This window comes from Pteropus medius, unplaced genomic scaffold, assembly GCF_902729225.1.
Source record: "Pteropus medius unplaced genomic scaffold, Ma_sr-lr_union100, whole genome shotgun sequence".
Lineage (NCBI taxonomy): Eukaryota > Metazoa > Chordata > Mammalia > Chiroptera > Pteropodidae > Pteropus > Pteropus medius.
The window spans coordinates 1,531,358-1,553,011 of NW_024349801.1; the positions used below are offsets into that span (position 1 = coordinate 1,531,358).

General features: G+C 44.8%; 1 protein-coding gene and 1 non-coding gene across 5 annotated transcripts in view; both read left to right on the top strand.

The window, feature by feature from the left end:
- The first annotated feature begins 135 nt into the window (after positions 1 to 135).
- Positions 136 to 21,654, top strand: part of ANKRD27 (ankyrin repeat domain 27) — a 49,316-nt gene continuing 27,797 nt past the window's right edge. The window contains exons 1-13 of one of the 4 annotated variants that reach the window (XM_039888616.1): positions 153 to 273; positions 914 to 1,063; positions 8,587 to 8,718; positions 13,843 to 13,953; positions 15,801 to 15,957; positions 16,676 to 16,830; positions 17,792 to 17,851; positions 17,936 to 17,989; positions 18,101 to 18,166; positions 18,254 to 18,330; positions 19,122 to 19,243; positions 20,243 to 20,321; positions 20,832 to 20,964. In XM_039888616.1, the coding sequence (XP_039744550.1) occupies positions 8,617 to 8,718; positions 13,843 to 13,953; positions 15,801 to 15,957; positions 16,676 to 16,830; positions 17,792 to 17,851; positions 17,936 to 17,989; positions 18,101 to 18,166; positions 18,254 to 18,330; positions 19,122 to 19,243; positions 20,243 to 20,321; positions 20,832 to 20,964 (1,116 nt within the window). In that variant the 5' untranslated portion in view covers positions 153 to 273; positions 914 to 1,063; positions 8,587 to 8,616. Of the gene's footprint in view, positions 274 to 913; positions 1,064 to 7,573; positions 7,712 to 8,586; positions 8,719 to 13,842; positions 13,954 to 15,800; positions 15,958 to 16,675; positions 16,831 to 17,791; positions 17,852 to 17,935; positions 17,990 to 18,100; positions 18,167 to 18,253; positions 18,331 to 19,121; positions 19,244 to 20,242; positions 20,322 to 20,831; positions 20,965 to 21,654 lie in introns of all 4 variants that reach the window. The other 3 variants (XM_039888613.1, XM_039888614.1, XM_039888617.1) reach the window with 3 other exon arrangements.
- On the top strand, positions 17,091 to 17,209 carry LOC120623135 (5S ribosomal RNA). Its single transcript, XR_005658690.1, has one exon. It is a non-coding gene; the product is annotated as a 5S ribosomal RNA (ribosomal RNA).

A 21,654-nucleotide genomic window follows, 5' to 3' on the forward strand; every position in this document is an offset into this window, starting at 1 on the left:
TCCAGCCGGTGTAGGAAGTGCTTTGCTCTGCCGGAGCCCCTCCCCCGGCTGGACGGACTCAATGGTTGCTCTGCTCGTACGTCACTCTGGATAAGCACGGCCGCTCATTGGGCTAACCTGGAGGTGCGGCTCCGCCCAACGGCGGAGTAAAAGGGTGGGCGGTGGAGTGAAGCTGCGGCGCTGGGGCGGTGGGCACAGAAGTCCGAGCCCAAGGGCCGGGAGGTGTCGCCGCCGCTCGGGGAAGGGTAGGGAGTGAAACTATGTAGCCTTTAAGTAAGTTCCTCTCTCCTGTCTGCTCCCGCGCCTCTCCTCCCTCCGGACGGCTGCGCCTCGGGGCCCAGAGGCCGGGCGGGGCCGCAAGCGGGAAGGGGGAGGGGCTCTTTCCTCCCCACCGCTGGCGCTCCAGGCGCGGCTGGTGCTCCCCTGGCTTCCCCCAAAACCCCGGCCCCTCGCCGGGTGCATCGCCCAGCCCGCGCTCTCCTGATCCCGTCCGCAACCGGAGTCGTTCTGCTCCTCCTTTCCGGGGTGGGGTGGGGTGGCGAAGAATGTGCCCTCTGATCCCCGCGGCTCTAGGACGGGTCAGTGGGTCTGGGGCCCCCGGAGCTCAGAATTGGGGGTTGGCTGGATCGTCGCTCTTGGGTTGAGTGGCCTCGTGGGTTTGCGGGTGGCCTAGCCTGGGGGGGTGGAGAGGAGGCTGTGGGTCGCGGTCCGGCGCTTCGGGTCGGGCGAGGGGGATGTTGAAGGCTCAGGCAAGGGAGGAGGGAATCCTTGCCTGCCTGCCTGCCTGCCTGCCTGCCTGCCTCTTGCGGGGCGGGGTCTCCTTGTCCTGCTAGGTAAAGATTACTACAGGAAAACTCTCGAGCACTAAGAGATAGATATTCCGCATTCTGAGTCTGTTCAGTTCTTTTCGTAGAAAATGGACTGCCCTAGGCCCGTGAGCTAGACGGTGCCTCTTTGGTCACCCCTCGAGGTGCTGGGAATTTGGGAACCCTCGACCCTTGATGGGACTCGGAAGCAAGTGTCTAGTCTTCATTGAGGATTTAGGACATTCAGAGAACGAGAGGTAGGCGAAACTACTGGGACTACTAGTTTACATGCCAGCTGGAATTTTCCAAGTTCATGGGTTTCCTGGAGAGAGGCCTCTATTTTGATTAAGGAATATGCCCTACCACTAGCCCTAGGCAAGAGCAGTGGATATTAGTTGGATATTTGCATTTCTAGGCCTCCTCTCTAGTCCTGGTGTTGAGGCAGCCTGGAGGATCCAGAACCTATGGCCTCAGGGCTCGCTATCACTCAGCAGTCTGTCTTTTAATCTACTGGCTATTTGTGGTGAAGGCCCAGGCTTTCCAGGCCTTGGCCATTGTCTGCTGTGGAGGATTTCAGCCGGCTAAATGGGGGCCTTGAAAGGGGAAGAGTAGTTTTTAGGATGAAATGGTAGAAAGAAGAACCCATCTCTTTGGGGATCTGTGGAGGCAGCAGTGGAAGATGAGGCTGCAGAGGTCAGCAAGGGGGCAGAAATGAGAAATTGAGACTTTATCTAGTAGGGAGTGGAGGGGAAATCATTGAAGGATCCTGCACAGCACTCAGTGTTGGAAAAATCATTTCGTGGTCTTTTGGGTGAACAGGTTTGAGTGGCCCTGTAGGCCTCCAAGGGGCACGGGCAGGATGGGAGCAGGAACAGATACTTCTGACTAGCCCTAGTGGCAGGAAAGCAATCAGGGCTCTGAAGTTGGATGGACACTTTGAGTGAGGTTTCTCCATCTTGTCTTGTCACCTGAAGTAATCCTGCCAGGTAGCATTGCTGGGGAGTGAACCGTAGAATCTGCATAGGTCCTGGGGTCAGGTCTTCATTGTGCCTCCTTGTGGCTCTTGGACCAGTGTTGCCCTCATGAGGGTAGCTGCTGAGTCTTTGTTATTCACATGTCTCTGCACTGTTGGGGTTCTTCCTCTGTTTATGAATTGTCAGGATTAGGTCAGTGTTTAGTAACTTCATCTTCTCCTAGAGGAGCAGAGGAATGTGACCATGTGATGTTAGATACCAAACCTAGAAAGGATTCACATCTGAAAAATCCAGACCTGATTTGTCTTGATATTATGTCTACGTCTGAGAGACACTGAGAAGTGGCCCTTGAAGTTCCTACATTTCTGCCCAAGATACTGACAGAGAAGAGGGTGCTGGTGGATCCACCTGTAGCTCCAGCAGCAGAGTGATGCAGTGGCATTCTGTGGGGCAGTTGTGCTCCTCCAAACTTTTCTGCCCTGTTTTTCAGCCCCTCTTCCAGCTCTGAGGCCTTGTCTCCCTCTGCGATCCTCCACAGTCCACCTGTCACTGTATTTAGCCAGCTCTGAGCACACTGTTTGTTTCTGGCTTTTTGCCAGCGCTAGCATGGTTGCCTGAGGCCAGACCCTCACTCTCCCCAGTTATGGGCAGTGGATTTTTAGCTCCTGTGAGAAAAGATCTCTCCCTGGGAGCTTTCCCTTACACACCACTATCATTTTGTTCAAGTGAGCGAATAATTACTGAATGCCTGCGGTGAGCCAGGCAGCTAGGCACAGGCTGGGTGCTTTGAAGAAGAGCTTTGAGAAAAATATGGATGGGATCCATAGATGTTATAGGCCAGAAGGACACAAGTGACTAACATTATATCATTGACTTGCTTCTGTTTGGGATTAAACATAGATAAATAGAAAGTATTTTCTTTGTGCCTTTTCCTTCCGAATCACAAATTAAACCAGCTGGAGCGTTATTGCTCATCAGTTGGAAAATATGCCTGGTCAGGGTCTTTGGTCAGGGTCCTGAAAGGATGGGAGCAGCCACAGCAGTGGGATTTCGACAGGGAGTGCATCTCTGGGAGGTGCAGACTTTCCTGATTCTGCTGAGGCAGACTGCACGCTGTCACCAGATGGTCCCTGACCACAGAGAGTTATCCAGGCTGACAGTACAGTTGAAAACCACAAAACCACAAGTGTGCTTACCACCTCCTGAAATGCCTGGTACCAGTTTGAGTCCTTGCCTGGCCGTCCTGATCACAGAGTAACCTCAGATAACTCATGTTCCAGGGTATTTGGTATCTCTGACTAACTTCACTGGATTTTCTGTAAATGATCCCATCATTTGAGCTTAGGCAGGAGTGGAATCTTTTTGAAGAAGTTTTATAAGAGGATTCACTCATCTTTTTAGTTTTACAAGGAAAAGTCAGTTTACTTTTTATGATACTATAAAATGTAAAACTAATTCTTGCAAGTAAACTTGTCAGGGCATTAAGTATTATTTTATTTTTAAGTATTTACCCCTATATAAGAATTCAGTTCTGCATTAAGCACCAGACTGTGTGTGATTATTACATATTTTTAACCCTGGGACAGAAAGGTTGAGAACAGAACTGGACAGAGCTCTTTGAATCCCTCCTCCTGGACAGAGGGTTCAGTCATTGGCAACCAGGAAGACTGCTGTCCAAGAGAAAGCAGATGGCTTGGGACTGAAAAACAGTAAGCTCCGTCCCGTTCACCAGCAATACTTGCTAAGAGCCCTATGTGTTTACATAGTTCATGCATATGAACTGTATGTTCTGATATCAGCATTCAGGGGCTTTCTCTTACCTTGCCGCCCCTCTCAGACCTGCTCTGTTTGGATTCTTATTTCCCTGGACTCATCTTCTCATCTAGTCAAAGTTTTCTTGGGTTTTCTGTGCCCACAGGAACCTTTTCCTGCCGCCTAAACCTCTGGCCCTGCTCAGGTCTCTGCCAGGATGCCTTCCCCACTTCCCACCTCCATGCCCCTCCCTGCTGCTCCTGTCTCTGTCTGGTCCTTACCTCTTCCAGCACTGATCTGGGTTTGTTGTCCACTTCTGGTGCACATTTCTTGTCTCCCAGCTAAGTTGTAAGTTTCTCCATCAAAGCCAGCCCTTGTCACCTTCATATCGGGGATGGAGGTGTTGGTGTTCTGCCAGCATCTAGTCTGAAGAGCAGGAGCGTCCCTCCCCAGTTTTAGTTTGACCGTATCACACCCCGTTTCTCCTATGGTTTTGTCCAAGGCATCTGTACTTTTGCACTCTGCCATGTAGAACCAACTGTGTCAGGAACCTGAAAGAATTTTGTTTTCTTATGACTCTGTCCTAGCAAAATTACATTATACAGTTCTGCTTGGGGCTCATAAAAGGATTATCTGGGCTCTGGTAATAATTGAATTCAACAATTCGGGTACCTGAATTGTTGCAGAGCTGTCTTCTGGAGTCCAGGAAGGGATTATATTGTAGCTGTTTTCATGCTAGGCCCTTCTCCCTAAGCGGATTTGCAGGGAGCTCAGGGGCCTCCTTTAGGCAGTCCCCAGGAGCTGCAGCCAAGACAACTCTGGCCGGACCAGACCAAGGTGATTCCATATGGCTCCTGTGTGGCTGTCTGTCAGGAGGACTTTTTTGGGGGGCGGGGATGAAGTATGGAATCTGTGCATCTGTGGCTCATGAAATAACCCCTAGTCCATAATATATTTATGCATATTGTTCTGCTGTTTTCTCAAGGAGACATGGGAATATTTTTACATAGTGAGAAAGTAATTCGGTTTTTCATTCTATGTAACCTTGAGTTCGCCAACTAGGCCTCCATTTCTTCATCTGTGGCATGGAGCTAATGATACCAATAGTTACTGTGAGCATTAGTTATAGTTAGTTACCTATAGTTATCAGGAGCATTGAAATTGGGTGAGGATGTATAGAAGTTACCACAGTGCCTGGATACCCTCACATGAACCTTGTGCTATTTTTATCATTAACCATAAGGGATAGAATTCATAATATACTTAGGCATATTGTTCTTATGTTTCCCCGAGGAGGCATACTGGAATATTTTTACATAGAAAGTAATTCAGTTTTTCATTTTCCTTCATCTGATTCTATCAAGGATAAGTTTACTCAATGATCTTTAATAGTTGCTGATTATCTCTTTTTAATGAAGAGCCTTCAGGGTTAAGCTCAGAACCTTTGGCAGGCAATAGTATCTAGCAAGGTTTTAAAGTCGATTGTTTTTATAATTTTTAATTTTAAAACTATATGGGAATCAATACTGGGTTTTGTTTTGTTTTTCCCATTTAAGTAGTAATAGGGTTCTTTAAAAAATACATTTGAAAAGGGAGTGGGTGTTTAAAGGAAAATGCCAGACATTACCAATAGAGCCATTGTGCACTGTGAAGGTTATTCATCACACAGATGCCCTGCCCAAACTGGGGCCGATATGTAGCCTGTGGGCTGCTTACCAAGCCATGTGCCCTGCAACACAGCACCCCCTGGGAAAATGGGGTGCCTTTTTCTAATTCTCACAAAAGGACCATGTGGTGGTACATTGGTATGCAGTTGGCAAAAGTAGTGAAGGCAGCATGTAAATAAGACTCCTACAAGACAGGTAACAGACTGAGATGGAGGCTCAGGTGCAATGACATGACTAGAACTCTGAATCCTTTTCCATGCTCATTCTTTATATTCCTCTCTGAGAGCCCATTAAAACTACACTGATGGGTGGTAAGAGGAGCAGACTGGGGCAATGGCGGCCCCATTCACAATAGCAGCAAATCTATATAGAATATACAAATAATGTCTAATAAAAGTCGTATATGATCTTTAAGGAGAAAATTTAATTGGAGGACATAGAAGATGTACATGGAAAGATATACCATGTTCATGGAAAAAAGTCATTATTATAAAGATGTTGACTCTCTAGTCCATAAATTCAGTACAGTTCCAGTAAAAATCCCAACAGGATTTTTATGGAATTGATAAGCTGATTCTAATTGACATGATTTTGTAAATAATTAAGAATAACCAGGCAATTTTGGAGAACAAGGTGGGAAGCCTTTCTTTATGAGATAGCAAAGCTTATTATGAAGCTGTAGTCATATAAAATAATGTGGGTCTGCTCTGTCTAATAGCCATTAGTCACATATGGCTATTAAGCCCTTGAAATATGGCTATTATGAATTGAGAAGTCCTATTAAGGTACCAGATTTTGAAGACTTGGTAGTAATAAAAAAATGTAAAATATGTCATTGATAATTTTAAAATATTGATCATATGTTGAAAATGTAATATTTTGGACATATTAAGATAAATAAAATTTATTAGAATTTTTCCTTTTTTATGTGGCTACTAGAAAATTTTAAATTATATATGTAATCATGTTATATGTTATTAACATTTCTCACATATATCTGTTGGACAGCACTGGTCTGTCTAGACCATTGAAACAGAATAGAGCCCAGAAACAGGCTAAACATATATGGGAACTTGGGGTATGACAAAGGTAATAACATTATCAGCCAGTGTGAAAGGGATGGACTACTCAAAAAACAATGATGGGGACAATTGGCTTGGTGTTCCCCCAAAATTCATATGTTGAAGCCCTAATCCTTAATGTGATGGTATTTTGAGGTGGGGCATTGGGATCTAATTGGGGTTAGATTAGGTCATGAGAGTAGAGCCCTCATGATGGTATTAACGCCCTTATAAAAAGAGGAAGAGACAGGAGATCTCTGTCTCCATCATGTGAGGATGCAGCAAGAAGATCAACAATCCAGAAAGTGTTCCCTCACCAAGAACCAAGTCTGTTAGCACTTTGATCTTGGACTTCCTTGCCTCCAAAACTGAGAAATAAATGTTTGTTGTTTAAGCCACCCAGTCTATGGTATTCTGTCATAGCAGCCCAAACAGACTAAGACAGTTTACCATATGGAAAAAAATTAAATTAGATACCCAACTTATAACATATATAAAAATAAAGATGAATTGAAGTCCTAAAAATGAAAAACTTCAAGATTCTTAGAGATTATAGGGACCATTTTTGTGGCCTTGGTTTTGGAAAGGACGTAGTTTCAAGTATAGCCTTTGCTGCATAACAAACCAGCCCAAAATTTAGTGGCTTAAAACTGCCACATTTTATTACCTTCTACTGTGTGGGCTGGGCTGGCACATGGTTCTCCTGCTAGTCTCACCTAAACTCACATAGTTGTATTCAGCTGGAGAGATTTTGATGGTCTTCCCCGTGGGCTTCTTCACAGCATGGTGGTCTCAGGGCACCAAGAGAATGAGAGTGGAATCTGCAAGGCCTCTTGAGGCTGACACCAATCACAGAGCGTCAATTCTGCCTGTTGGTTGGTTAGAGCAAATCACAGGGCTAGCTCAGATTCAAGGGCTGGAGAAGTAAACACCACCTTTTGATTGGGGAAATGGCGAAGTCACTTTACCTAAGGACATGCTGGATGAGAGGATTTCTTAAGATCCAAAAAGCACTGACCATTATTAAAGCAAAGATTGACAGGTTCAACTACATCAAAATCAAACGCTTCAATTTCTATAAATACCCATCTCAAAAAAGGAAAAGATAAGTCACAGATTGAGAGAAGATATTTACAACATGTTTTAGTATCCAGATATGTAAAGAACTAAAAATCATGAGGAAAAGGCCAACAACTCATTAGAAAAGTGGGCAAAAGACATGATAAGGTAATTTATAAAACAAGGAAATGACGTTCTACTTCATTAGAGAAATGAAAAATTAAAAACAGCAAAATACTATTTTATACTTATAGACTGGCAGAAATGAGATAATCTGATGCTACTTAAAAGTGTTGACTGGAATGCAATGTGAAGAAGGGGAACGCTCGTGCATTTTTCACGGGGGCGGAAAGCAAGCGGTCCAGCGTTGTCAGCATCTGGTGACAGTACAGGTGGATGTACTCTGCAGTGCCTCTCTCCTAAGGACATTCCTAGATGTGTGCTTATGGAACCCATAAGGGTATAGAGAGCTCATTCAAGCATTGTTTGCAATATTGGAAATGTGGAAGCATCTTAAATATAGGATATGAGATAAATGTGTCACATTTACTTAAAGATACCATATAGAAATCAATGAATGGATGAGAGCTGTAAGGATCAGCATGGACAGAACTTGCAAAAGTAATGTTGATCGTAAAGGTTATTTTCCAGAATATTTATAGTGTGGTACTGTTTATGTAAATTTTGAACCACCTAAAACAGTATTCTAGATTATTTATGAATACACAAATATTAAAGGACGAGTAACGTGAGTAAGAAGGATACACAACTTTAGGATCGTGAAAGAGGTGGAGAGAATGGGATCAGGGCAGGACACAGCTGGGGTTCTGGTCTACTGATATATTTGATGTCTACAAAGAAAATCTGAGGCAAATATGGCCAAGTGTTAAAGTTTGGTAATTCTGAGTGGTAGGTTTATATTACTTTGTACTTTTCTGTCTGCCTAAAATATTTCATTAAAAATGCATGCATATCTTTAAAGTGCCATAATTTTGATCATGTAAGATATTTTTAAAATAGCCATTTTTACATTTGCAATGATTTGGAGTTTATTAAGATTTTCTGAACTTAGTTTATACATTTAACCAGTAAAAAGAGTCATCTTGGAATTGGTGGGTTATCTTTGATATTTCCTGATGGAGTGTTAAGTCTGTAGAGTTGAATACTACATGTTAGGGATGGTTTTTAGAAATTGCCAGATCAAGACCTTCATGTGTTATACAAATTCGAAAGTGCTCATTTACTGCTTTTTCCCCCCTTGTTCCAGGAGATTCACTTTGCCCCATCCGAAGTCCATATGGCTCTGTATGATGAAGATCTTCTGAAAAATCCTTTCTATCTGGCTCTTCAGAAGTGGCGTCCAGACTTGTGCAACAAGGTGGCCCAAATCCATGGCATTGTAAGTGCGTCAGTCCTGAGGATTGTCCTTTTGCATTAGATGTGGACCTAACAGTCCTGACAAGGTCAGAAATATGGTAGACTTCAGTTAAGTTGAGAGGGAGTCAGCTACAAACCTGCTCAGTGTAACGAGTCCCAGACCATGCTCGATATGTGGACAAGCAGAGAGAGACCACCAATTACTGCTTCCTCCAGGAAGCCTCTTGGGACTGCACCAGCCCAAGATGTAATCCTTTCTCTGAACTCTCAGCCCATGTTGACAGAGATCTTAAGGTATTTTCCTCTGTTTCTCTTGTTTTCACATTGACCGTTAGAGCTTCTCGAGGGCAGAAATCATATTCCTCCCCAGAGCCTCACGAGTGAGGTGGGTGCTCACTCCAGTAGAATAATAGAACGTGTGAACACATTCATATGTCGCTTTCAAAGGCATTTGCTAAAGAGAAAGAACTGTGGTGAAAGAACTTTGATAATAGAGGCCACAGTCTCAAAAGCTTTCACAGGCAGCCAGGGGGTGTGTGAGAGAAACCATACCTGTCCGTGGAGCCTCTGCTGCCTGGCGAGAAGGCACACCCCACACCGCAGCTCCGTCCAGTTGGTGGCATTGGCGGCATCTTACACATCATGTCAGGACACAGTGCGGGTGCCTCTGTGCCATCCGTTTTTGGCCTCTGCTTGAGGAGTCTTGTGTGTGTTGTCCTCTTCTCCGTGTTCCCCACTTGCCACGGGGTGTGACTTCACACAAGCATGTCAGGCGGCTGCGGATTTGAACCAAAGGAGAGGTCGGTTTAACTCAAGTTGATGTCAGGTTCTCAGCTGCCACTCTGGAAAACTGGAACCGACTTGGACGCCGCCCAGTCTGTCCCTGTGCCCTCATACATTTGATTCATACATTTTTCTTAGAATTTTTTCACTTTGGATTTTAGAAGTCATAAAGGTCATCATGTTTTTAAAAATTGGAGAATACAGCTGTTGCCAAAGAAGAAAAGAAAAATCTCACAAAAGCTCTCCAAAGACATTTATTCTTTTCACACTAGTTATTAAATGCTACTGTAGGCAAGGCACTATGTCTGATGCTGAGAACACAGCAAAAAATATGAACATACATCGCCATCTTTATTTACCCTTATGGAGTAACTGGCCCTCAGACCTCTCCCTGCGAGTCAAGCTTGCGGGCCACCTAATCCTCATGTGACCGTGCGTGCGGCAGCTGAGGATGCAGCTTGACTGCTTCCTCTACCTGCCCCAGCCCCTCATGGAGTCCGACTTCTTTCCCAATGCTTCCTTTGGTGGGGACGCCTCCACGTCCAGGTGGCCACCTCCTGCCATCATCTGTCCCCTGACCGGACAGTAGAAGCCTTTTCTCCTATGTTCCCCAGGGGTGAATCGCAGAGGCCTGTGGTACCCACACATTGCTTCTAGTAGTCACCTCCTTTCTTATAGCCATCCAGCTAATTATGCTCTGTGGCTTCTTCAGAGCAGGCTGGGTGGGCCTGCCACACCCCTGGGGCTCTTGTCCATGAGGCATCGGGGAGAGAATTCTCCAGGTTTCCCAGGTGGACTGGGGTGGGATCCATTTGTCTACAGGAAAAACAGAAATTACAAAAGGAGATTAAATGTGGTTCCTTCTGTGGTCCTTTAATTATGGAGTAGGTAGGCTTTTGAGAGCTAACTTGGGAACTTAGCAGCATGTCTTATAAATTCCAGAGAACTGACTTTCAAGTAAAATACCTAGACAGCCCAGCTAAGGGCACTGATGGCCATATTCCACTTCTCAGGATTCATTTAGTATAGATCCAGCCCGCAAACATTTACTGAGTACTATGTGCCAGGCACCGGGCTAGGTTTCCAAGATTACACGGATGAGTGGAGAACATGGCATGCCTTCAGGAAGTTCTAGAAACAACAGGCTGTCTGTAGGACAGAGGAGTGAGTGTCAGCACAGACATTGTCACGGGTTCCCATGGAGTATGTAACTCAGCCTGGGCAGGAGTCAGGAGTGTACCTCGGAGTGAGCGTCACTGAGGCCGTCTTATCTTTATTCTACTTGTCTTTTCTTTAATTGCTATTTTTAAAATTCTTTATAAAAGGGCTAGAATAAAAAGTTTTGTCATTAAACTTTGAAATGAGTAGGTCCCTAACTTATGGCCTACTCCGTAACTCTAAACTTTATGAACTCCACATAGGCCATTAAAACTCCATGACAATCAGTCGGCCTTTTGAGCCACGCTTCTCTTGCTCAGGCCCGCTTCCACGTCTGGAAGTGTACTTTCCCTTCTAATAAAACTTTTCTTTTCTACTGCAAAACAACAACAACAACAAAAAAAACTCCACGACATCTACTCCAGAACTAGTCTGAAGCTTCATCTTAGGCGAGTCCCCAAGGCACCTGACCCCGCCCTCCTCTGAGCAGCTTCGTAGCTGCCCTTCTACCGTCTTCCGTGGCTGGCTTCCTCACCCCTCACCCCGCAGGACTCAGGACTCCGATGGAGATGGATGAAGCCACAGAGCACCAGCCACTGGCTTCTGTGTGCAATAAAATGCTCCAGGAAGCATTGTCTGCCTGAAAACAGGGGGTCCCGAGACTGGAGGGCCCTCTATTCACCGAACAAACATTAATTGGGCACCTACCGCACGTTGAGCAATGTGTTGGATAATGGGGACACAGTGCAGCCGAAGCCAGTCATGCTGTATGCAAGTTAGGGAGGTGGAGAAGGCTTTCATAAACAGGTGGATAGAATGCAATCACAGTTGGAGTGGAGTTCACCCAAGCACCTCAGAAGTTCCTGGTCCTTCGGGCCCTTTCTTGTGTGACTCCTTCATCCATAGGGCTGGACTGGGCCCATCTCTTGGCCTCTCTTGGTTGGGCACTAAGCACCCTCTAGGTCGGGTTCATGACATTCCCTTGCCTGTGGTCCCCAGAATCTTCTTTTGGTGTTCACTGCTTCCGGGATGCCCCCAGGGAGCCTGGAAGTTGTTTCTCAATTCAGGCTCATACCCAAGGGCCTCCCTTTTCTTTCTTTAAGTTTTCCTTTTGTTAAAATGTAAAATTATTATGTTTAATTTCAAACATATAAAAGTAGAAAGAATAATATAATGAGCCCCATGCACCAATCACCCAGTTTCAGTAGTCATCAGTTCAGTGGCCACATTTCTACTCCTTCCTGCCCTCTACCTTCAGACAGAAAATTATATAAAGTAGTCATATGATTTCATCTGTAAATATTTAGGAATGTACTTTTAAATGAACAGGACTCTTTAAAAAAACATAACTACGAGGGGAGGTTGATGGGGTGAAAGGGGTCAAATATGCAGTGACAGAAAGAAATCTAACAATGGGCAGTGAACATATAATACAATATATATATGCCTTACTATTGAATCGTACATCTGAAACTTTCTGGATTTCATTAACCAATGTTACCATAATAAAAAAAAAATTTAAAAAAAAAAAAAAACAACCACAATACCATTATCACAGCAGAAAAATTTCCTCAATAATTCTTCAGTATTGTCAAATATCTAGTCACTCTTCAAATTTCCCAAATCATCTCATAATTTTTTGTTTGTTTTACAGTTGGTTTGTTCAAATCAGGAATCAGAGGAGATCCATACATTAGATTGGACTGACAGGTCTTTAAGTCTCTTTTTACCTCAACTTTATTGAGCTAAACTGAAGGACAACTAAATTTGATCAATTTTGACATGTATATAAACTTGTGAAACCATCACCAGTCTTAAGTTTCTTTTTAATTATATCTTCCCCTTTCCTCATTCTCTTTCTTTGGTTGCAATTCATTTATCCAGGTCATTTATCTTGTAGAGTTTCCTGCATTGTGGCTTTTGCCAGTTGTAATCCGTGGGCGTGTTTAACATGGTCTTCTGTCCTCTCTATTTTCTGCAATTGTTAGTTAAATCTAGATCTTGGTTGATTCAGTCATGATTTTTTGAGGTGGAGCAAGGCCACTTCACGGACTCTTCCATCAGCAAGTGCCTCCCTTTCTGCTGTGAGGAATTGGTGTGTCTCTCTGTGGAGAGAGAGGCCACGCTGCTCTTTCTAACCTGCCTGAGGGAGCCTGACGACAACTGCGTCCACAGGCTCCAGTTTCATGCTGTCTGCCGAGTAAACTCTAGCAGGCACTGGGCTGTGCTCCTAGCCCTGGCTCCAGGAGGGCAGTTGTCAGGAAGCTGGCAGTAGCTTGAATCATGGCTCTGCTACTGGCTGTGTGACCCTGGACAAGTTGCTCAACTCCCTTGAGCCTTTGTTTCCTTGTATATACAAAGAGGACAGTGCAGAAGCTGTTTGCTTTGTTCTGGGCTGCTTTAGGAGATGGGGCTCTGCGGGACTTTGCCACTTTGGTCACCTTCCTTCCAGGTACACTTGAGTCTGAGGGAGTCTTCTTAAATGTGAGTCCCTGTGCAAAGCATGGTCCGTGTCTGGTTTCCAGGGCAGGAAACAGCGTTGAGTAGAGATCCTTCCCTTCGCTGCATTGAAATGAGAAGCTTGTGTCCGGTCAGCGAAGTGGCCACAGTCAGACCAAAATTCACCTTTCAGACTGAGCCTTCTCCAGAGAGTCTGGCACCCCGAGACATCTCTGGTGGAGGTGGTGGCCTGTGATAGGAAACTGTTTCTGCAGCTTGTGTCACAACTAGTCTTAGAGAAAAAAAAAAAAAAAAAAAGGCAAAGAAAAAAATGAGAAGGAAACTGTCTTAATGTACAGTGTTTGTCATTCAGGCGGTGGGATTATGTGTGACTTTTTAGTTTCACTTTTCTGTACTTCCCAAACTATCTCTCGTCATCTGGAATCATTCCTGAGCCTGTTGAGGGTCGAGTCGGGCGCCAGGGGTTAGCTGTGGGAGGGACCCTTCGGGGTGGGAGTGAGTCCCCCAGTCTGCAGGTCTGAGATGGAAGAATGCGCATGCTGCCTTCCTCTGCCTGGGCTCCATCATGACAACAAATCGTCAGTTGGCAGCAACTGCTGCCATTCTGGCAAGTGACCCCAGGCATTCTCTCTGCCAGCAAGTCCCCACAACAATTCCAGCTGGAAAGTTTTCAGATACATCCTGTCCTGCTGAAGTTGTAAATGACACCTCTCTCTCTAACATTCACCCTAATTGTGTTTTCCAGGTCTTAGTACCCTGCAAAGGAAGCCTGACAAGCAACGTTCAGTCTACTTGTCAGTTTGAATCCTATATTTTGATACCAGTGGAAGAACACTTTCAGACCTTAAATGGAAAGGTATTCATTTCTTCGTGGGTCAACCAGGGTTGCTCACTCAGTGTTTGGGTGGCTGGAGGGGAGAGAATCCTGCTTCTCACCTTTTCATGTCTATGTTAATGATGGCTTTGACACACATAGCAGTCCTGTGGGATGGGGGTGGAGGGCCCCTACCTTTAAGGAAAGAGGGGATGTTAGGGGTGAGCGGGGCCCTGACAGTGGCCTTGGAGGGTGAGGAGAGGCCGGCATCTCTCCTTCAGCTCACGGGGTTCCTGCCTGTGAGTTGGGAGGAGTCGCTGGAACACCTCTTCAACAAAGTCCCGAGAGAGTAAGCTATTATTCCAGTGACCTTGAAAGCTCTTTGGTTTCTTGGCCACAAATTAGACAGCAAGGATGAATATTTAATTTTTAAAAAACTTTTTGTTTTGAAATGATCTCAACCCTACAGAAAGTTTCAGTAACGTACAAAGAACTCTCATATACTTTTCCCTAGATTGGTCACCTATTAACATTTTATTTTCTAGATAGGTAGATGATAGATAAGCTAAATAGATAAAGAGATAGAGATATGAATATGAAATACATGTATTATTATTGTTTTTTCTGAACCTTTTTCAGAAGGATGAGTTGCACACACCATGTCCCTTTACTCTCAAACAATTCAGTGTGAATTTCCTACACGGCTGCAGTGCAGTGGTCAGACTCAGAAAATTTAACACTGATAGAATACTGTTCTCCAGCATGCCATCCTCATACGAAATATGCTACTTATACAAATAATGTCCTTTTATAGAAAAAAAAAAAAATTTTTTTTTAGGTCCAGGATCACACAGTACGCTCAGTTGGTCTTTCAGTTTCCTTTAATTCAAAGAATTCCTCAGTCCGTCTTTGTCTCTCATGACACTGACGTTTTTGTTTTGCTTTGCGGACTCCCGCTCAGTGTGGGCTCTCTGATGTTCCCCGTGATTAGATGAGCAGTTACGCCTTTTTCGCGGGAATGCCCCTGCATGGTGTTTTGTCTTTCTCAGTCTATCCTGAAGCACATGATGTCATCTGTCTCATGATGTTAACTTTGGGGTATGCATTTTGTTATTTTTTAAGTGGAAACAAGTAGTTTCCGAGAGGTGGATGGTTCCATTCCTAGTCAGAACTGTCCACAGTCTCCCTCCTATCCCTGGCCAGGGGAGGGGCCCACACTACCCTTCTCACCAGTATTGGCCCCATGGGACCCGACAGCCGGGGCTCACGGGTGCTGTGTGGTTGAGGAGGGATGGGGCATAGGGTGACGTGGATGCCAGCTCAAGGGTCAGCAGCCATGTGGCTCATGAGACATCCCACTGTTTTCCTGTCAGGCATCTGCTCACCACAGCTGCCAGACCCTGGATAGTTTATTTGTTCTCTTTTGGGTACCCAAATCTACAAAGAGAACAGAGCAGTCGGGTTTATCGTGGCGGGTCTGCCCTGGGCCCCCCAGCCATGGCCAGAGTGGTGAGCCGTGGAGAGGACCGTAGCGTGTGTCCTCCAGCCCCGTGCACGTTGCAGCAACAGTCACTCTGGTGTCTTATTCAGATGGGAGCCTTCTCACTTTTTCTTTTCCTGGAAGGCACAGGTTTCCTGATACTGTAAGGAACACAGTAGTGTTCCTTCTGTTGCAGCATTTAAAAAGGATCAGAATACTAGGTAGACACAGCTGCCAGGGCAACAAAGAGGAAAGAAAACCATCTTAGTATCAAAAAGTAAAATAAAAGAGTGGTTCTACCTCTGCAAACCCACACCGGAACGAATGGGCAGGTGGGACGAGGTGCCCTCTTGGGGTCCAGGCTGGGAGGGGGAAGGCTGGTGGTACAGTGACGGTTCTCTCGTTTCAGGATGTCTTTATACAAGGAAACAGGATTAAATTAGGAGCTGGTTTCGCCTCTCTTCTCTCAGTGCCCATTCTTTTCGAAGAAACTTTCTACAATGAAAAAGAAGAAAGTTTCAGCCTACTGTGTATAGCCCATCCTTTGGAAAAGAGAGAGAGTTCAGGTATTCTGGGAGAAAACCCCATTCTGATTTGGAGAAATGTGTTTGTTGAACTTCCTTCTGACATAATTGTTACGTACATCCTGTAAAATATTCAGGAGCCCACTAGAAACCTGCATAACTGTTTCTATAATTCCCCATAGGACTTAATTGAAAAGTTGTCTTGAGCTAGGGAGACCTGGGTTGCGGCTGTGCTGCGTGTAGTTGCACAGATTGGATATTACGTGATTCCAGGAGGCAGTGTTCACATGGACCTCAGTGTGGATGTCGTCCCCCGTAATCGGGCAAAGTAGTAGCCTGGCTTTGTTTCCGGCCTCACCCACCCTGTCCTGTTGTTGTGCTTCTTTGACATCACATTATAATGAATAATAATTCTTCAGTTGCTCCAGGAAATTGAGCTAACAGTATGCCAAATGGACTCTGAGGCTCTTCTTATCAGGAATCAGGGTTTCTTCACCAGAGCCTCACGAGTCATGCCTGTGCTCCCTGATAGTTCCGGTTTTGTCCCAGGAAAGGACTTCAAGAGGACCGGACTGTCTAGACTTCGGGCTCTCCTGTAACTGGGCTGTCCTTGGGCAATATCTTGAAATAAGGTTACCTCCCTGCTCCCCTGGAAGATGGGGGTCCCAAACCCCAGGGGAATAGGGCAAAGGATGTAGCACATCCCCCATTAGGAAACAGCGAAGACTTTAGCCAGCCTGACCCTCTGTCTCTTTTTCAGAAGAGCCATCAACACCCTCAGATTCCTTTTCTCTGAAAACCATCGAAGACGTGAGAGAGTTTTTGGGAAGACACTCGGACAGGTTTGACAGGAACATCGCCTCCTTCCAGCGAGCATTCAGGGAATGTGAAAGAAAGAGCCTCCGTCATCACATAGTCAGTAGCCGTGTCTTGCTTTGCCGGGCATGCCCTGTCTCAGGCCGGTTTAGAGATCTGGGGTCCCTCTCAGTTCACTCTGAAACTTTGCCGCCTCCACCATTGGAAATTTTATTGAAATATTTCTAACTCTACAAGTAGTACAAGCCACTGTAGAAAACTTGAAAATCACAGAAAAGTATAAAAATGAATAAATGAATTTTATTAGTAGTAACAGTTATTAGAATTAAGATTAAGTATTGGGATAAGAAAGAGTCGGAGTCTATGGCCATGCCACCCTGAACAAGCCTGATCCCATCTGATCTCAGAAGCTAAGCGGGGTCAGGCCTGGTTAGTACTTGGATGGGAGACCACCTAGGAAGACCAGGTGCCATAGGCATAAAAAAATTAAAAAAATAATAATAATAAGGGATTGTAAGCTGACAAGGTCCTTGCAGTCTGTGAGGTCAACCAAAGGTTGCCTCACCAAAAAAAAAAAGAATAAAGAAAGACTATCGGAAATGATGGGTTAAAACATCGAATTCAGAATAACATGAAAAATAGTATAAATAGTGCCTGGTTTAGAATATTGACAGTTGTTTTGTTTCATTTTATTTTGTTTAACTGTTAGAACTGAGATCTTTCTGTTTACCTTTTATGTTCCGATGACTAAATATCGGGACATATTTAGGGAAAGGGAAAGAAAACAATGAAAAAAAAATGAATAAATGAATATTGTTACCACCTATGTTAACCCCAAGAAGAATTTTCTTCCTACCCTTATGTATATACACCAAAAAAAAAGAAGTTGAAAAAAATCACATTATCAGTTTGATCAGCTTGCATTAGCACTTAAAACTTGTCACCCAGGAAATACATCTTGTGGAGTGTTCTCCTCGCTCCAGGACTCGTTGTGCGTCCTGAGTTTGGTGTTACAGCTTCGCGTTATGAGAGTGACGTGTCTGTCTGCTCTGTTGCACAGGACTCGGTGAATGCTCTCTACATCAAATGCCTCCAGCAGCTTCTGAGGGACTCTCACCTGGTAAGCAGCAGGACTTTCAAAAGAGAGTTGCAGTTTGCCCACTTCAGATCTAAGCTCTTTAACTGTACTTTTCTTGTCTTCTAGAAAATGCTTGCCAGGCAGGAAGCCCAGATGAACCTGATGAAGCAGGCAGTAGAGGTGAGAGGCCAGGGCAGTGAGGGGAGAGAAGGTGGCAGTGCCCAGGGCTCTCCTTGTTGCCCCTCCCCACCCCCCGCACACACCCTGAGCTGTGATCCATTGATTTCACAGATGTACGTTCAGCACGATATTTATGATCTGATCTTTAAATATGTGGGGACCATGGAGGCAAGCGAGGTAAGTTCTAAATCTTCATCAACCAGGATGAAAGCCTTATTCTTTGCTTTCTAAGAAATTTAAAGCTTCGTTAAAATCTGTTGTTAGGATGCCGCCTTTAACAAAATCACAAGAAGCCTTCAAGACCTTCAGCAGAAAGATATCGGTGTGAAACCTGAGTTCAGGTAAGGGTTTGCGCTGCCGCAGCTCAGCATCCTCAGAGGCAGGGATGCTGTTTCTCCAGAAGCAGGGCCCTTGGCAGCACGCTGATTTGACTTGGTTCGTACTGAGGAGCAGTGCAGTTATTTGTAACCAAAGATAAAGGGCTTACGTTGGCAGATGACCGTTTTGTAGCTGTCACCCTCCTGTGCCTGTCTGCCAGCATGCTAGCTCGGTGGGTGCTAAAGGGGCTGGGGTTTTGCACAGTGGGTCTCTAGGTGGGCACATAACCAGGGGGCTTCTACCTGTAGACATCCCTCCTCTCCTTCCCATCCGAGGGAACCCTACCAAAGAAACACCTCCTTTTGAATTAAAGTTGCCTTAGGATACAAAAATGCTTAAAGTGTTTATGTTTACACTTTTCTCCTCTTTTGGGCTACTTCACTCTGGGGCTAAGGGTTTTTGTTTTTTCTAATTTTCCAGTGCAGCTATATTATTGGGCAGCCTGAATGGGACAATTAAACTTGTTGTGTTTTGCCGCTGACTTGAGCCAGGTGGCTTCTGAATTTCTTTTTTTTATATGTCCATTTTTTTTTTAATTCACTGGATATAATTTACGTAACTTCCAGTTTTACATATCCGACCTCTTTTACCCCATCTACCTTCCCTATCCCCCTCCCCCCACTTCTAAATTTATATTTTTCTTTTTATTACTTATGGTTTGTTGTAAGAAATGTAAATCGACGATATGTTATTAGACCAAAGAAGGGCCCTCACACTGTGGTCTTAAGTTGTCACTTGCCTAATTATTTTATAGCTTCAACATACCTCGTGCAAAGAGAGAACTGACTCAGCTGAACAAATGCACCTCCCCACAGCAGAAGCTGGTTTGTTTGCGAAAGGTGGTGCAGCTAATTACACAGTCTCCCAGCCAGAGAGGTTCGTGCTGGGGAAGGGACCCAGACGCAGAAGTCTGTTAAGGAGCAGTGCTGTCTTAAAGGGCCATACAGACGGGCCGGTGAGCAGCACAGCGTTCCAGTGTGAGCGCCCCAGGGTCTGTTCTGCTGAGTGGGCGCCTGCTGATGGAGGTGGGGATGACTAGGGTAAGGAAATGGTGGCAGAGGAGCAGCAGCCTCTGAAACGAGCCAGGCTGGTGATGGGTATGTGGGGGTTCAACTGTTCATTAACCGTTCTCCCTCATTTTGTATATGCCTAAAAATTTTCTATCATGAAAAGTAAACCAAAATAAGCTAAGAAGAAAGTAAGGAGAAAGCAGGTCTGTGTGTGCAGATAAGGGATGACCTTCCAAGCATGTTAAATGAAATAAACAGGAATGTGTATAGTACACTTCTGACAGCATTGCAGAAAGAGGGGGACAGCCGTACATCCGTATGTACGATGGTGGATTCATAGACTGTCTCTGGAAAGATAGGCAGGAAGCAACTGTAGTCGCCTCTGGGAAAGAAGACTGGGTGGCAGGGACGGGAGGGACAGGCACCGTTTGTGCTTTTGTACTGTTTGGATTTTTAAACGTGAATAGAAAGTAAAAATGATAAAGTCAAGCATTAGACTCCACAATGCATGAAACAAATGATCTCAGCAGGAAAAAGGCTCTCAGCAGTGGCTCTAGGCACAACTTTGCTCTGTGTCCACTGTTGCTGACTTCCCTGGACTCTGTCCACCCAGGAAGGCAGCGAAGGGTAGCCTGCTTGGAGTTCCCGTCTTATGCGCATGTTCTAAGAATGCTAGGTGTTCGTTTTCGCCCTTGAACCTGACATCTATTCAGGACACTGTAAGGAAATTGTGCAATTGAATTTCTCCTTGATGTGTAATCTTACTTGGTTGTGGTTTTGTGGGTTGGGTGGTAGTGGAGCATAGATACACTTGTTGGTCTTTTTGAGTCTCATGATGGCTTTGAACATGTGTTTCCTCTTGCAGTTAACTTGGAGACTATGTGTGCCGATGATCTGCTATCAGTCCTGTTATATTTGCTTGTGAAAACAGAGATCCCTAATTGGTAATATTTTTCATTAAAATACTTTTTCAAAATGTCAGCACCAGCACTAGACAGTGGTAGTTTTAGTGTAACTCTAGGAAATTGAATATCTCTTATGAGTCAGGTGCTGTGCCTGCCCCACCTTCATTCTGCAGTGGATGGCTATTATTCCATTTATAGGTGGGGAAACTGAGGCCCAGAGCACTTACTTTTCTTATCGTGGATCACACAGCTAGTCAGTGGCTGAGCAGGAAGCTGACTCTAGTTCTGTGTGGCCCCAGAGCCCATCCTCTTCCCATAGGAATCCACAGCTCACTTTCAGTAATCGGCTTTCTAAAAACTAGCCTGTTCCAGGAAAATAACCAGTAGTTTTACTTATATCTCTAGTTGCACGTACTCTGAATGGAGGGCAAAGAGTAGCATTCATCGTTCCCTGGAGCTAACTGACTTCAGTCACCCAAGCCAATAGCTCTGTTTCTGCAAGTGTTAAATGTGTATAAAACAGTACAACTTTTTTCTTCTTTTTGTTAGGATGGCAAATTTGAGTTATATCAAAAACTTCAGATTTAGCAGCTCGGCAAAAGATGAGTTGGGATACTGCCTGACCTCAATTGAGGCTGCAATCGAATATATTCGGCAAGGAAGCCTCTCCATTAAACCACCCGTAAGATCCCCTCCTGCCCTGACCTTTCTTTGTGGGTGTCATGGCATGTTCGATAGGGTTCTAAGGTTGGCATGGGGGAAGGGATTCTTAAATTGTCTCCTAAGAACGGACCTCAGCTGGGCTCTGAGACTTGACAGCCACCCAGCACACTGAACACTAAGCACCTAGTTGGCTGTGAAAGTTTGTAGGTTTTCATTGGGAGTCACGTTGTTAAAATCCTACTTCAGCATCCTCAAAAGTACGTGGGCAGAGGGAAAGCTAGAAATAGTGCATTTGGATATTTTGACCACGATAAGCAAGAAATGAGACTGACATATGCATTCTTAGGACTCAGTGGCCTTATTATTATTTTCTTGGTTGGTGGCCTTTGGCTAGAGGAGGCGATTATGTTTCTATGTAGATTGTTAGGATCTTGAGCCAAGATTACATCGCTAGCCTACTTCACGGCATACCAACCAGCAAAACATGACAGTACTCACAGAAATCACAAGTCGAAATTAATAAAGTGAAGAGATTTCTGTATTGCAAACTAAGAGTGTGAGGATTGAATGCTCATTTGATCCTAATTTTCTAATGATGTTAGAATCTCCCAAAGTAACAATCATTTAAAACGTCTGGAAAAGAACAGGGCCTGTCTAGACAGGTGCGTTTGGGTAAAGCATTTTCCCCGAATCTATTCATCATCAACAT